Raw genomic sequence first — 16,774 nt, forward strand, 5'->3', positions numbered from 1 at the left:
TATCTTCTTGGCAATTCTTCTGCATTCATACATATAGTGCTTTCTGTTTGCGAGGTTTTATGATCTTAGATATCTATGTATTGGGTATCGTGTTGCCCCTTATTTGTATTAATATTTTAGTGTAAGTATATTCGTTTGGTATTATAATCTAGAGAAACTACATAATCTATGAGAATGACTTTTATAATTGTATTTCAGTTATGGCAAGTATTTATTGGAAATTTTGTTATTGAAGATCAAGCTACTATTGATGAGATCAAAAGGAATCATTCATGGATACCTAAAGAACACGTGGACAAAATCGCACAGTTAAAGGTATGTTATATTTAATTTGCTATTAATTATACTTTTTAACTTAAAGATATATATCTAATTTGTTATATACATATTTTTTATATTTGTTATCTTAATACTCTGTCATTTAAAACAAATTACGATTCTTTTTCAGAGGTTCACTATTTTATTTGAAAGGATAGTATAACATATAATATACAGCTTACTCCTACTAACTCCTTTAAATAACGATTCAGTAGTGTCATTATTGCAAACAAAATAAGTGGAATACGTATTTACGTGTCACTAGAATAGTCCACTTGAACTACTCAATGATTGATGTCGCCTTTTTACGTGATAACAAATGAATAATACTCATGTTCCAGGCAACATGTGAAGAATTGTTTAACAAATTGAACCTGAAAGATGAGTCCCTTTGGCGGGAATATTTGCGTTCGGGCGATCCGTCCACGATAGCTCGTCTGCAACTTACGCCATTCGAAACAGCTGTTGCAGTGTCTGCCCTGAGGCCCGAGTCACTTTATAGAGCTATAGTTGCAGTAGTCGACCACTTCCTAGGTAACCATCGACTTCCTAATTATATTACCAATAGTGTATGTTTTCGCTTGTTTTAGTTTGGCACTATTACTTTGTAAAGAATTAAAACATGTATACTCACTTCTATTTCTTTATTGTTACTAACTTCATGCAGTTTTTACTTGTTATAATATAGATAATGATCTATTGAGACACTATTAATTTACCTGGTAAATAAATATACTGTTAACTAACAAGTGTCAAATTGTTTTGTTTATGACATAAATCTAATGTAGCTGCTGGTGGTCTGCTGGTTCCTTTTAGTTCAATGCTCAGACTTTATTCCAAACTCAGGATGGATTTGGCGTATCATATGGTCTATAATATGACGAATTGTTAATATATTCACCAGGATATTATATATGTAGTATTAAAATATGTAGTACTGTATAGTTTAACATAGTTTTCTTTTGACGCAGGAATTGGTGCAATAAACGTAGATCCCATATCGGCGGTGGTACGAGCGAAACGCGGAATAGCGCGACCAGCACTAGTGTTGGGCACGCATATAACAGACATGCTCGCTGCACGCGCGCAGGATTTAGTTCAGGTACCTACGATACGTCAGATGTTTTTAATATATAATTCATAATCATATAATAATCTGTAATAAGAATGTTAGGTTTCTTAATAAAATAATATACAACCTAGTATAAATTACCTATATACATAAAAGATATAATTTTGTTTGTATATATAACCTTAATGTATCGCTAATTAAAAAAATATCTTTCGAAGTTTGCTAAAAATAGTATAAATTGTAAGTGAAGGAAAAATCGCCGAGTTATACTAGTGTACTAATAATGTGTAATAATTAATTATTTTTGTTATACAAAATACATCCTTTTTATTTTGTTTTGTTTTTGGATGTTTATTACTCTTTCACGCTAAAAGTCCTGAACGGATTTTGATCATGATTACCTATGGATTTCATGCGGCTAAAACCGCGGACACGGCGTGGCAAATATAAAATAATTGCCATTTTTTTAAAGTAATGTTTTATAAGTGACAATTGGTTTGAAATGAATGTGTAGTTATATTGATGGGTGTCGGAAGGTGGGCGTGGAGGAGGGCCGCGCGGCGTGGGAGGCGGGCGTGCGGCGCGCGCGGCGCGGCGGCTGGCTGGCGCTGCTCGTCGGCGCCTCGCCCGTCCCGCCGGACCTACAACTGTTCATCGACGACTTCCTGCACCGCCCGGTACCGCGTAAACCATATATTGTATACTATTGCAGTAGCTGCCTTTACGCGACACATTGCTTCGCGCGCGATCGGCATTGATATTCCGTAAGCGTTTTATCGACTCGTTTCACTCGAGGCACTCGTATCCGTTTGCAAGTATACGGTTCCTACGGAGCTATCGAGTTCGCTTATATTTCTAAAACAATCACTGGTGCCTGTTTACCACCATCCCGCTCTCGAGTGGCACTGCAGTCGCTATCGAGTTTACAGAATACCAATGTACAATATCACCACAGTTTCCGCATTCGAATTTGAAACCGATGCTTACAAAATAACTGAAACCGACGCGCGCAATAGGCATGATGACACTAACTAAGAATGACTGAAATCACGATTTCTATGATATTTTCAATGATAGGTTGATTCAAATTTCAATATTTGTTTTTAGATTACTTGCGAGATTATATTTATTTTAGTCAAATTAAAAATGCAAAACATATCAATCCACCATGATAGATCGAACACCAATCAGGAGCGCATGACGTGACCCTTTCGTAAACATATGCCAGTCATGTATTTTGTCTGTTGTACAAAGTACTCACATAGTTGTTTCGCGCCATTTCTAAATAAAACTCATCGTATTGTTGATAAAACCTGATAAAAAATAATTTATAAAAGGTTGACGTCATAGGCGACGCCATTGCTATTCTAGCATTTTTCCGCGAAATCTAAATTTTATTTTTTAAAAGGCATTTTCACCTCCATTTGTTAAATTTTAAAAAATATATGAGTACATTTCTATGAAGATATTGTAATTTTAACAACATTATATGTTTTTAAAAATTAGTCATCATGCATAATGCGAGCGATAGAATTTAACTTTTTATTTTGTCCACTCTTTCGCGCACATTTGCGCGTATGATTCATGTCATGACAATCATACGTATTCTTTCGTATAAAAAAAATGTTAATGTCTAACTATTCTTATTGTTAACTGTTTCACGCGTGTTTGTGCGTATGATTCATTTTAAAAGCATTAAACAATTTTTTTTTATTCTTTCGTATAATTCGTATCAGTTCAGTCTCTTCTGAGATTTTATTTTCCAGAGAGATATTTCAGATTTTTAAATTATGAATAACTCTATAATTATATCTTCGACGTCCACGGTCGTCTAACATACCGCTTTAATTACGATGGTCGCGGGTTCGATCCTCGCACGATGCAACCATTCGTGAATGCGATTGTTTGTATGGATATGGGAGTCAGATGTCAGCCAGTTTGCAATAAAAATATAATTCATTATTAAAAAATGCACTAAAGCACGCATCTTCATCGTTCATCATCATCATCAGCGGTCTTTATCGTTCTTTTTATTTACGTGTTAATCAAATTACAAAGAATTACGTATACCTATTTGTATAGAAGAGTATGTTTTCAAATATAACGATTTAAAGTTAACTACGATTTTTATAATCGACATAAATGCAATTTCTACATTTAACCATATGTATATAATATATATTCACGTTTAATTTATAAATTTAGATACTAGTTGTGCCCGCAAGGTGTACGCATGCTTGTACCTACATCTACAAACAAACGACACTAAATAAAGCATCTATAATGTGCTACCTATTTGCTTATTATCAACTGGGAGTGGAAGTATAATTATATCAACGTAATTATACTCCCACATAAGACATGTGGGAGTGGGAGTATAAGCCTATATTGATTCATGTAAAACTTCATATAAACAACACATGCTGTAAAATTTCATATAAATACCTTGAGCTATTGACATGAAGGCTTAACAGATAAATAGACAGCCAGACAGTATTCGTTTGGTCACTATTTTACGTATTTAATTTTGTATAGATAAAAAAATAATCGCTCCACTCTTTGACAGTAGATAAATTATTTCTAGACTTTTCAGAAATTCTCTGTAGAGTAAGATAAGAAGTGAGGTGGCAAGACACGCGATGTAGTTCGATGTGGTGTGATATGTTATGTGTACAGCATTGATGAACCAAAAACTTGTTTACTTTTGTGGCCGACTGATAAGACAGCCAACTCGGAACTGCGAAAATCACGATTAGGTAGTTGAAGGGGGTGTTTTGTTTGTGATTAGTACTTATATTTTTTTATTAAGTAAATGATAGTTTTTATTTCAAAAATATGATTACGTGTATATATTCTTTCAGGCTGAGGAATTCAGCGATGAGTTCCGGTTATGGATAATCACCGAGGAGCGTGATATACCGCCACTCATATCTAATGCTTGCATAAATGTTATTCTCGAGGTATGTTCACAACTATTTATATTTTCTAATGGGTCATGGGTGTAGTAATAGATTTTTTTATGTTTTTATATTCCATTATGATTATATTCAACATGTCTGATGTATTATATATATCTGCTGTGATAGTTAAAATGACTAGGAGATATAAAGTAGTGTGCACAAAAAATGTGTGATTAGCCAATTATAAGGTTCAGTTTATAATTTAAGTTGATTTTTATTTAAATAAATATACAACAGTGTATATATTAACGAAATTAATATAGGATCCACAAGTTATTAATTTAAGATGAAATCGTAATCGGTTCAGTATAAATGCATCATATAGCGCGTAAATCATATACAAATGGTCTGTTTTAAAAGTATATAAATCCCAAGGATCCAAGCCGTAGTAAGCGTAGCTCGGTCAGTATATATAAAATAGTTGAGTCGGGTGCGTGTGCGCAGGCGCCGGCGGGCGTGAAGCACAACGTGCTGGGCACGCTGGCCGCGTGGGCGCAGTACGCGGGCCCGCCCCGCGCCGTGCGACTGCACGCGCTGCTTGCGTTCTTCCATGCGCTCGCGCAGGAACGCCGCGCCTACATCCCGCAAGGTACCGCTCTACGTCTCTACAATTATGCTACTATATACCTCGGCGAGGCACTGGTTAAATATGAACGATACTGTCAAAACTTCAAAACTTGTAGTGTTTACTACGACCAATTTCTTCAACGAGTTATTCATATTTAGAATGTACTGTTTATTTTTACCAGCTTTTACCTGTAGGTACGCTCTTACACTAGGTATTCTACTTTCACGGGAGCAATAATGTGCATATAAAGGCAGATAAAGAGAGGACAAAGAGAGCGCTCGCAATCCCGCGTACTTCAATTATTCCTGCTATTGCGCCTTTTTGTAATAAATAATTTAGTGTTGGTAGATGACCAATGACCATAGCAAATAATAAAATTTTAATAGTATATAAAATGTACAATTATAATTGAAAATGCATTCGTGAAACAAAGACGCGTGTAAAAGTGAACACCAAAATATAACTTGTGATCATAGACACATCTCACTTTTCAACCGGCAACTTAGTAAGTTGCTTGGCGGATGAAATGAGTGATACAGATACCTGCGAAGACACCTTTGTACAATGTATACATACATATAGTATCTGTTATGTACCGAGTATCGTTTAGAAGAAGTAATGGGGGTGGGTGTCAGGTTGGAGCCGGTGGTACGCGTGGGGGTGGGGCGAGGTGCGCGCGTGCGCGGAGGCGGCGGCGCGCGGGGCGGAGGCGGCGGCGCGCGCGCTGTGCGGCGCGCTGTACGCGGCGCGCGTGCCGGCCGCCGCCGCGCCCGACCGCGCGCTGCTGGCCGCGCTGCTGCGCACGTGCCTCGCCGACCGCGCCTTCGCGCACCACTACCGCCCGCGGGACGCCGCCGTCGTGCTACCCAGCGCTGGAACCCTACAGGTACCTCTCATCAAAGTTCCGATGACACGTATCCGCAGCGTGCACCGGCAAAGTTCCGATGAGCACCGGCACGCTGCAGGTACGTCTTATCAAAGTTCCGTTGAGCACCGGCACGCTGCAGGTACGTCTTATCAAAGTTCCGTTGAGCACCGGCACGCTGCAGGTACGTCTCACCAAAGTTCCGTTGAGCACCGGCACGCTGCAGATACGTCTCACTAAGTTCTACCTATCACGGGCGTGCTGCAGGTTTGTTTCACTAAAGTTCTACCTATCACGAGCACGCTCCAGGTTCGTCTCATAAGAATTCTCTCTAGAGCACATAAACACACAGAGCAGTCTTATCATTCTTCTGCCCAGTGTCGACACTGAGGTACGTCTCACCAAAATTCTACCTAACACGAGCACGTTCGTCTCATCTAAGTTCCCCCAGTAGCGAAACACTGCATTTACATCTTGCATTATTCTGCCCGATGTTGGCACTCTGCACATACACTTCATACGGGTACATCTACATCACATCCCTGTTTCAACCAAAATCATTCTCGCAGCAGCCATTTGAGGTTATACAAAATAGCTTATTCAGAATTGGATACTAATATCTAAAAGCTTTTTAAAAACTTGCGCAATTTTTTAAAAAGCTTTCAGAGTTTGCACGTAAACCTACTTTGTGTTAAACTACTGTTGTGATTACTGTTTGCTTGTATTTGTATTAAATATTAACATCATATTGGTAAGGCGTACGTGCCGGCATTCGAAGCGTTGCCCGACATCGACACACCGCAATTGCTCGGACTGCCTGCTAACTGCGGCATCGCTTGGGAAAATAAAGCCGCCACCGATATTATAGCTGGACTTAAAGGTTAGTGATCCAGTTGGGTATATATATATTTATCTCGAACCCGAACTTGTAGAAACTAGCTTAAAATAATGCTGACTGATTATTATTACTAGAGGCTTAAAATTTATAAAAATTATCAGAACCATCGAACTCCAAAGACCAACTTTGGTCTCTACTATGGTCTTGCTTGCTATATCTCGTTTTTCTATCGCAATTTTCTGTTCCGATATTTAGAAATTTTCTGGTGCATATACCCAATGATATATTTATTTATGTATGAAATTTGTTTCCCCCGTATGTATTCTTAGAAAAATCTGGACAAATTTGTCCTTATGTACCAACATATGTATATATACACTCCACACTAAAATGTTTTTACTTCACAGTCATAAAGTATTTTGTTTAATTAGATATATAGAGATACAAAAGAATTTAATAATATTGAGTGGAATTAGAAAAGCATAGTTTAAGGCAAATATTATCTATTCTCGATTTTTATTCTTGATTGGTCTTTTAATTCATATATTGACCTGAATCATCACGAACACGACGACTTATTTATATTTTTAAAACATTACGACATATAGCAGATTCTAAATTAATTAAAAAAGTTTATTTTGCATTGGTCCAGTCAATATTAAATGTATAACTACTTGGGGTGGAGCACGAAAAACCCATTTATTAAAAATAGAGCGAGCACAGAGAGCAATACTAAAAGTAATGACCTTCAAACCTTTTGATATCCCACTATAGAATTATATGCAGATACTGATGTGCTAACCATTAGACAAATGTTTGTAAGAGATACAGTGTTGTCCCAAACCTAAAAAACTCCATTTAGCATGGATTTGATGAAACTTCGTAGAAAAGATTTTGGGCTCATATTCTATCGCTATTCTTATATTTTATTAATAAATTTCAAATGTACCTTCGGTCCTATGCTTTATAATAAAATTAATAAAATTATCGATATATATCACCTCAATTACTTAAAATGTAAAGAAATTCTAACAATATGGCTAAAATCATTAAATTACAATGACATTGAAAATCTTCTTGTAGCAGTAAAATAACATGTAGTACATACACATACAACCGCACACATACACAAACATCACACACACTCATACACATACACACACACGTAAACACTATACACACCATTATATATACATCTCTTTATTAAATAGTATGAAAATGTAACATTAAAAATATACACCTTAAACAAGCAATATATATATCCGAATTTATATACATCTACGATATACTGTTATTATAAACACATTTAAGATTAAGCGTACATTAAGATATAAAGAGATAAAATTAAAACTATATTATTTTAGTTTGTTAACTAACGTTATTATATTGTTTAGGGCGCGCATGGTTATTGTGGTCGGCTGAGTCACTTGTGCGGCCCGCCTGTTTACGAGCTGCGAATGGATTGATGCCAATGCAAGTTATTCATATTTTGTACAAGTTGAAATGTAAATCTACCCACGCAATTGCAACATTTTAATTTTTACCTATTTGTTGCTGGAAGAAGGTAGTATCTATGATACAGGCTCGGCCTAGTATAGATGCTACTGGTAAATTATATGTATGATGCGTATTTAACAAAAATGTAATAGTTTATAAGGAGAATAACTGTAACTACTTAAATTGGTGTCAATAAAATATTATTATTATATTATTATTATTAATTGTTAACCTGAATATAAGAAATGGACAGTCCACATTTAGTCATGGTTTTTACCATAAGGCGTAAACCTTATCACTATGAACTTGTTCGTAGTCGTGTAAATATAAAAAATATAATACACAGAACTCAGTACAACAGACAGCACTAGTCGAGAGAGCACCGAAGATGTATCGTCATTGAAAACTTTGTTGTCACTTTGGAAGAAATCTATGGCTGGTAATCCACTTCTAAAAGGAGACTATATCGAGGAAACTGTAAGTAGTATTCCGTTATTAGAATGCTAAATGTAAATAAATAAATATGGCTGCCTGCTTTGTTCATAGTAGTCATTTATTACTTGGGCTCATATTCTATCGCTATTCTTATTCTTTCTTATCAATCTGGAATTTGCCTTACGTCATCGTACTTACATTTTTACAACCGGGCCTCTTCCTGACTTCAATCATCTTTTATGCATTTGTTCATGGGATAAGTAAGACTGAAATTTTGGTATTGATACCAGTACAAACGGGAACGAGGAGTTGTGTGCCCATATTACTGACTTATGTATTACTGCATTAACTAAAAAATACAAATTGAAAATATCTAATGTTTATAGCTGATTAGAAAATCAACTCTAAACAAAAATTGGGGGTGGTAAAAACGTGTAGCAATCTCCTCCATCTTAATTCTTTGTAGAAATATTATCCGAACAGAAGTAGTTTTCATACTTTCTCTAATGTCAATCGACGGTTCAGTAAAGGTAATGTAATAATTACCTTGGACAGCTTGGACTCTAGACTGAGACAACGCGTGCAAAACTCGTACCCCAATTTGAAGGCGTTGTGTGTGCGTAGAGTTCGAGCGAGCAGCACGAGGGCGCGCGGTGGTGGCGCAGTGCTGCGGCGGCGGAGGCGCGAGATGCGGCCCGCGCGGTTGTAGCGCTGCACGCGCTGCTCTCGCGAGCTCGCGGCCGCGCCCGCGGCTACCACCAGGTGAGTGCGAGTGTGGCGCTGCACGCGCTGCTCCCGCGGCTACCACCAGGTGAGTGCGAGTGTGGCGCTGCACGCGCTGCTCTCGCGAGCTCGCGGCCGCGGCCGCGGCTACCACCAGGTGAGTGCGAGTGTGGCGCTGCACGCGCTGCTCCCGCGGCTACCACCAGGTGAGTGCGAGTGTGGCGCTGCACGCGCTGCTCTCGCGAGCTCGCGGCCGCGGCCGCGGCTACCACCAGGTGAGTGCGAGTGTGGCGCTGCACGCGCTGCTCTCGCGGCTACCACCAGGTGAGTGCGAGTGTGGCGCTGCACGCGCTGCTCCCGCGGCTACCACCAGGTGAGTGCGAGTGTGGCGCTGCACGCGCTGCTCCCGCGGCTACCACCAGGTGAGTGCGAGTGTGGCGCTGCACGCGCTGCTCTCGCGAGCTCGCGGCCGCGGCCGCGGCTACCACCAGGTGAGTGCGAGTGTGGCGCTGCACGCGCTGCTCTCGCGGCTACCACCAGGTGAGTGCGAGTGTGGCGCTGCACGCGCTGCTCTCGCGAGCTCGCGGCCGCGGCCGCGGCTACCACCAGGTGAGTGCGAGTGTGGCGCTGCACGCGCTGCTCCCGCGGCTACCACCAGGTGAGTGCGAGTGTGGCGCTGCACGCGCTGCTCTCGCGAGCTCGCGGCCGCGGCCGCGGCTACCACCAGGTGAGTGCGAGTGTGGCGCTGCACGCGCTGCTCTCGCGGCTACCACCAGGTGAGTGCGAGTGTGGCGCTGCACGCGCTGCTCCCGCGGCTACCACCAGGTGAGTGCGAGTGTGGCGCTGCACGCGCTGCTCTCGCGAGCTCGCGGCCGCGGCCGCGGCTACCACCAGGTGAGTGCGAGTGTGGCGCTGCACGCGCTGCTCCCGCGGCTACCACCAGGTGAGTGCGAGTGTGGCGCTGCACGCGCTGCTCTCGCGAGCTCGCGGCCGCGCCCGCGGCTACCACCAGGTGAGTGCGAGTGTGGCGCTGCACGCGCTGCTCCCGCGGCTACCACCAGGTGAGTGCGAGTGTGGCGCTGCACGCGCTGCTCTCGCGGCTACCACCAGGTGAGTGCGAGTGTGGCGCTGCACGCGCTGCTCCCGCGGCTACCACCAGGTGAGTGCGAGTGTGGCGCTGCACGCGCTGCTCTCGCGGCTACCACCAGGTGAGTGCGAGTGTGGCGCTGCACGCGCTGCTCTCGCGGCTACCACCAGGTGAGTGCGAGTGTGGCGCTGCACGCGCTGCTCTGCGCGGCCGCGCCCGCGGCTACCACCAGGTGAGTGCGAGTGTGGCGCTGCACGCGCTGCTCCCGCGGCTACCACCAGGTGAGTGCGAGTGTGGCGCTGCAGGCGCTGCTCCCGCGGCTACCACCAGGTGAATGCGAGTGCGGCGCTGCACGCGCTGATGTTTATTGTTGTACTATGGTTCTGGATTATAATTGCAATGTGTATACATAACATGTACGTTCGCAGGTGCCGGAGGAGTGGCAGGCGGTATGGGCGGGTCCTGAGGTGCCTGCACAGTATCTCCGCGAATTGAGCACGCGTGCTCGAGCTGCCGCCGCGCGCGTTGGTGTCGGTGAGAACGCTTTTTAATAATTTGTTATTCAAATAGCAAGAGGTGGATAAAATAATGATATGACGAACATTTACGGTCTCGATGATTTAGTGATTTAGCACACCACACTGTGTTGCGGCTTGAATTCTCACACAATACAGACATATTCATGAGTATAAACTTGTGCATAAAAAGAGTGTTTAAATATTATTATCAGTGTATATTGCTCATAGTAAAAACGCCTGACAAGTTTGAATCTAGATGGCGCCTTGGGAACTGTTATCGTTTATTGTTATATGTGCTTGTTGTATGATCAGGCACGGGTGCAAGCGGAGAGACGGACCTGCGCACGTGGATGCAGCCGGCGCGGGTGCTGAGCGCGGCGCGCGCGCAGGCTGCCTGCTGCCTGCAGTGTGCACCACATGACCTCGAACTCGCTACCATTTGGCAGCCGACTGCAGGTACCGCCGCCCTCCACTCTATACCGACTAGTTTTCGGTCAAGACCAAATATTCATGTTTTACATTTTCAGGTACAATAAACAAGCCTTTTCATGCTATATATATACTGCACACCTGGTGACTTCAATTTAGTTATTTACCCTTTTTTATAATTTTACATTGATGTTCCTTTCATGTGTGAGTGCCGAACATGCATATAAATAATGACTGTATCTTGGGTGTGTCAGGGGTCTTCGAATTATGGCCCGCGGGCCGTCAGTGCTGCAAGCGGGCCATATGGCCTGCGATAACTTAGGTGCCGATAGTTTGTGACTAGTCTCTAGAAGCATAACAATTGGCACTGTTTTGGCTCTTGGAACATACCTACTGGAAAAATTATTATGGTATACTTTGAAGCCTAAGGCTTCAAAGTTTGTATTAACTTAGGACCCTCAACACCCTTTTAGAAGAAGGTTATCCTTACCTCCCAAGGGTTTTTTTTTTAGTGGATGTTAATGGAATGGTGCATCCGCCTGCGCTAACGGTTTACGCTGGCGGGTCACCAGTGGAGGATGATAGGATGAACATGAGGTCAGGTCATTTAGCCCATCGTAACAAATTGACCAGGAATTAATCACGATGGTTTCCAGGGGGAACCGCGTGGAGGTCAACCTGACATGGTACATTACTAGTAATGGGGTCATGAATCCACATTACTACCAATCACCTTCCCCTCTACCTCCCAAGGGTCGGGCGTCGTGACGAGACCTTTAATCTTGTATGTTTCGGTATACAGAGGAAAGCCGGCGCGTAGAGGGCGTGGTGGTGACGGGTCTGCGGCTGAGCGGTGCGGAGTGGGGCGCGGGGGCTCCGGGCTCCACGGGGGGCGCCGGGGCTTTGGGCGCAACGGGGGGTACGGCATCTGCGGGGGGCGCGGGGCGCGGGCTGCAGGCAGCGGGCGCGCGTTCTCCGGCGCACGCGGCCGCGCCGCCGCTGCTGCTGTACTACGTGCCACAGGTCTGTGAAGCCACCTCTCAATTCCTATACACAAATTCTACCATACCAGCAGCGACATACATGGATAAATGTGATGCTTACTACTTATCTCATTACTGCTATACAGCGTTTCTATCTGGTTCATTAGTTTATTTGTTAGAAAAATTAAGTAACTCTTGAGGTTCTCGAATCTTTAGACTATATTTATCACCCTTTATAATATATTTGATAACACTCGCGTAGTAATAAATACCTATATATTTTTTGTTATTGTTATTAATATTATTTGTCTGATCGCCATACCAATGTTACTTCGACTGTGTTACATAGTGTGCAATCATAGATACAATGTTACTCAAGTTTTCAGAAATAAATGTTATTCATATTTATACGTAAGATTGTCTTAATAATAATTAAAAATTATCGTCGGTTTTAGTGAGATAATCATTCTCTGAATCATATCGCCCTGTGGCGCTCCTCACGTACAACGATATGATTTATAATTGGATATAATAAGTTACAGATATTTATTTATGTATACATGTATTTATTTATAGGGTAAAAGTGTTTTTGTTTCAACTTCAAATCAGTGTTTAATATTATGGGACACAGATACACAGTTACGTTATCATCTTTAATATACATCGTCCCAACCAACAACATTGTATTATTACCCCGCAACAAACATCAATTGGATTTAAGGATCGTAGTGGTTTACTACGCTGACCCACACACAAAAGGGCATTAGTAAAAATCGGGTGGATACAAAACAAAAACCTTTGTGATCATTTTAAATTTATATCTCACTGTCCAGTAAAGGAAACACCCATGACAAACCTAAAATTAATCCAAGAGATGGCAGTATGCTCATTCCTTGCTACATTGGATTAGATTAGAATTAGATTTAGATTAGATATATAGTAGGTACCTTCCCGAATGTAGGCATAACAAGTTTTGGATTTACCACGACATATACAATTGACAATGCCTCTAGCATAGTAATCAATTATTAATTGATTATTCCCCTTTAAGATTTGAAGTCGCTGGTCCAGTTCGACATATTTACCTTTGGAATCACAGATAACTTACAAAGTCTACCTCGGTTACTTGTATATCGGCTGAATTGGACTGTCATAAAGTAATTATTATTAATGTATTAATTTGTCAGAATAGGACAGTTTTAAAGTTAAACGCTATCGTTGTTGATTTTCATTGTAATAAAAACCTTTACCGGTAAATGCCGGTAAAGGCTATAACAAAATAACAGAGAGGTTGGACTCACTGCCCGTTATAAGTAGTACTGTTTTGTCTCGATTTAATTTTAACCTCCGAAAACCTCTTAATTTTATTCTAAGCAATTGTAACAGTTTATTATTAGAGACAAATAAAGGTGATTATCATTATATTACAATTAGGAGACGGGTGTGTCGCGGATGACATCCACACGCGCTGCTGATGCGGATATGGGGGAGACAGTGCTGGAGGTGCCCGTGTACAACAACGAGGCTCGGGAAGACCTCGTGTTCACAGTGCAGGCGCCGCTCGCGCGTACTTACAACTATGACGAAGCGACACTCAACGCGGTCGCACTGTTCATCGCGCCAGTCGATTAATAACCACTTTAAGTATAGTTTCATATTATTTTTAATTTTAACATTAAAACATTGGAATTTGTTTGCTTATATTTTATTATAAACCTCTGATACAACCGATCTATAGTCCCCTAGCCAACGCAGAATGTTATATGAAGTCTAGTGAATTTCGGCTGATCTTCCCAAAGATATAAAAAAAACAGTCATTTCCTCTTGATTTAAATTGTTCTCAATTTATATGGCTATATATATTTCTTCTTCAACATTATATTTCGGCTCATCATATGATGATGTAAAATAAGAAATAATCTATCAGATTAAATTTATATTGTTTGTTTATTTGCTATTTTGAATAAATAAAACCTGGCTGTATCACAGTACACTCGTGTGTTGCCTTTCTGGATGACTAAGATAATTTTTTGTACACTGTAATTTCACTCTACCATAGCACCACAGCATATAAAAAAGCTGCTGGCATATAAAGGTGTACGGGTATTGAGTTATATGTAAATTTTCAATAAAAGTCATAATCGTATTAAAATATATATTACAAAATATCAGATTATATAAACTAGTTTATAACAATAAAATCAGATTCAAATGTCACCACTCAGATCGATTGAGCATATGGCAGGGGGTTAGCAAGTTCAGTCGACTTAAAAATTAAATTAACCACGGACCAATATACCTAATTAATTGTAAATACCTACTTAGAATTTGAGGCATAACTTAAACAGATCTAACTTACGTACATAGTAATTAACCAACTTGTGAATTCAAACATATATATTTATAAAAACAATATTGAAATGTATATCGTAAAATTAAATTAAATACATAACAATATTAACTACTATATGTTAATATCTTAACCATCCGGGGAGGATAGGATAGATCATAAAAATTAGTAGCAAATTCCTTGTATTAGCGCCATTCCTCCATTTATCCATTCATTACACCATTATCAACCATAAAAAAAATCTGACGTCATTCTTATCCTCTCAATTTCAACTGAACGTCGCTAGTGTTTACCGCTATTTCAAGCAAGATTTCATATTAATTCGTTTTCATACTGATACTTCGGACATTTTTATTTTTATTACCAAGAATTAAAAAAAATAGTACTAATAATAAAATAAAGCAAAATTCTCTAGTTTAGGAATATACATTATGTCGCATGAATCCAGATAATGAGATTAAGGCCAAAATATAAAAATATTAAAAATATATATTATGGTTAATTATAAAAAGGTTTCGGATATTAATATTGGTTGTTTTGTTTATTTAACAGAATGCTTCATGGAAGTTCTAAAGATTTTAATATATCAAAATACTCAGTGAATACAGTTTAAAAGATGAATTCTTTTAATTTTTATTCCTATGGTTAAAAAAAAATACTTACCTAATAATTTTACTTAATTTGATTTTTGTAGGAAAACTTGTAAACTGAGTCAGATTTTGTCCTTTCCAGGTACAATTGACATTGTTGATTATCTTGTTTACGCAGCTAGTATTATCATGTTATATTGCTTTTCATGAATATATACTTATGGCAACATTCGTATACCTACATGTAAAAAAAATTATATTAGACTAGCTAGTTGCATTGCATTTATGTTGATGAGAAATTTTAATTGGCTGTATTATAACGTCTATTATATTGTAATATGAAACATCTTTAATATTTAAAACTTTAAAAAAATTTACTTTATACATTAGAATAACACATAAGCTATATATTTTGTGTGGATAAAACCGGGAGCACAGTTATAACAAAATAATTTCTGTGATCAATATTTGCTAGGCGTCCTGCAACGATAACAAACAGCAAAGTTTGTATCTTATATATTATTTATCGGTAATAACCACGAATAGTCAAAGAAAAACAAGCTGCTGCACAAATTTGAGAAACTCGTTTTAAAATTGTAATTTATAAAGTCGATTTTCTATAATTTAATTTCAGTTTTTATTTAATGCTGTTTGTTGTTAAGTGTGCAAATTATTTAATTGGCTTAAGGAAAATAATTAAGATCCACAGGTAGTTGGGTGCCTACTGATAGTACTGATACAGTTTTAATACAAAGTAAAATTCGCTTTACGGCAAGACTTGGCACCTGCTATGTTGTAGACGGACAAGCTTGGTCGGTTGTGGAGGTTGAAAATGTACACGTCACTTGGTTGACTAGTGCGTTATCGGTGCATACTGGCACTACCTGGAAATATATTTAGATGATGAATATTTAATTGTTGAATGTTTTAGATATATCAAAATTATCATCTCAAATGAAGGTTTTCATTTCATCACCTCACATATTTAGTGATTACAACGGAATGTTGCATCCGTCTACGCGGAATTTCTAGAGGGACATTACCAAAGAATGGTAACATGTGCATGAAGTCAGGCCAATCGTGCTGAATTCACCATAAATTAATGAAGGTGTTTTAGGCGAAACCGCTTGGTGGTCGACTATTGACCACATCGGTAACAATGCACCTTGCATTATGTTAACGATTGGGCTAATAATGCTAACAATCAGCTTTCCCCCTTTCATGAAAGTTAACATTGCATTATTTGTATGGCAATTAAAAATCGCGGTATATATCAATGTTATCATAACAGTTAGTTATGATAACATATAGTTATGATTGTTAGTTATGGTAATATATGTTATGATAACATTTTATCAAATACACTCAACCCTCCTATAAAGCGGTACTTTTACAGCGCGGTTTCCGTTCAACAGCATCCTATAAGTTCCTTCTGCGCAGCGCAGGAATGACTCTAGTAACAATCGAAAACCAATGTGAAGACGAGTTAAGCGACTCATATCTCACAGCGAGGATGAGTGTTGAAAGATTATTTAATTTTT

At 39.8% G+C, this 16,774-nt stretch overlaps 1 protein-coding gene across 1 annotated transcript in view; it reads left to right on the forward strand.

Annotated features, from left to right (window-relative positions):
- Positions 1-13,974, forward strand: part of LOC131853358 (cytoplasmic dynein 2 heavy chain 1) — a 78,980-nt gene extending 65,006 nt beyond the window's left edge. Inside the window, 18 exon segments of the mRNA XM_059204226.1 lie at positions 199-315; positions 660-852; positions 1,290-1,420; positions 1,927-2,067; positions 4,252-4,350; positions 4,795-4,939; positions 5,554-5,804; positions 6,540-6,663; positions 8,465-8,595; positions 9,178-9,315; positions 9,365-9,600; positions 9,704-9,885; positions 10,176-10,288; positions 10,792-10,897; positions 11,194-11,337; positions 12,113-12,185; positions 12,261-12,333; positions 13,728-13,974. Coding sequence (XP_059060209.1) covers positions 199-315; positions 660-852; positions 1,290-1,420; positions 1,927-2,067; positions 4,252-4,350; positions 4,795-4,939; positions 5,554-5,804; positions 6,540-6,663; positions 8,465-8,595; positions 9,178-9,315; positions 9,365-9,600; positions 9,704-9,885; positions 10,176-10,288; positions 10,792-10,897; positions 11,194-11,337; positions 12,113-12,185; positions 12,261-12,333; positions 13,728-13,925 — 2,595 coding nt within the window. The 3' untranslated portion in view covers positions 13,926-13,974.
- The last annotated feature ends 2,800 nt before the right edge of the window (positions 13,975-16,774 follow it).

Source organism: Achroia grisella, unplaced genomic scaffold (assembly GCF_030625045.1).
Source record: "Achroia grisella isolate CSIRO2021 unplaced genomic scaffold, CSIRO_AGI_Agris_v1 utg900, whole genome shotgun sequence".
Lineage (NCBI taxonomy): Eukaryota > Metazoa > Arthropoda > Insecta > Lepidoptera > Pyralidae > Achroia > Achroia grisella.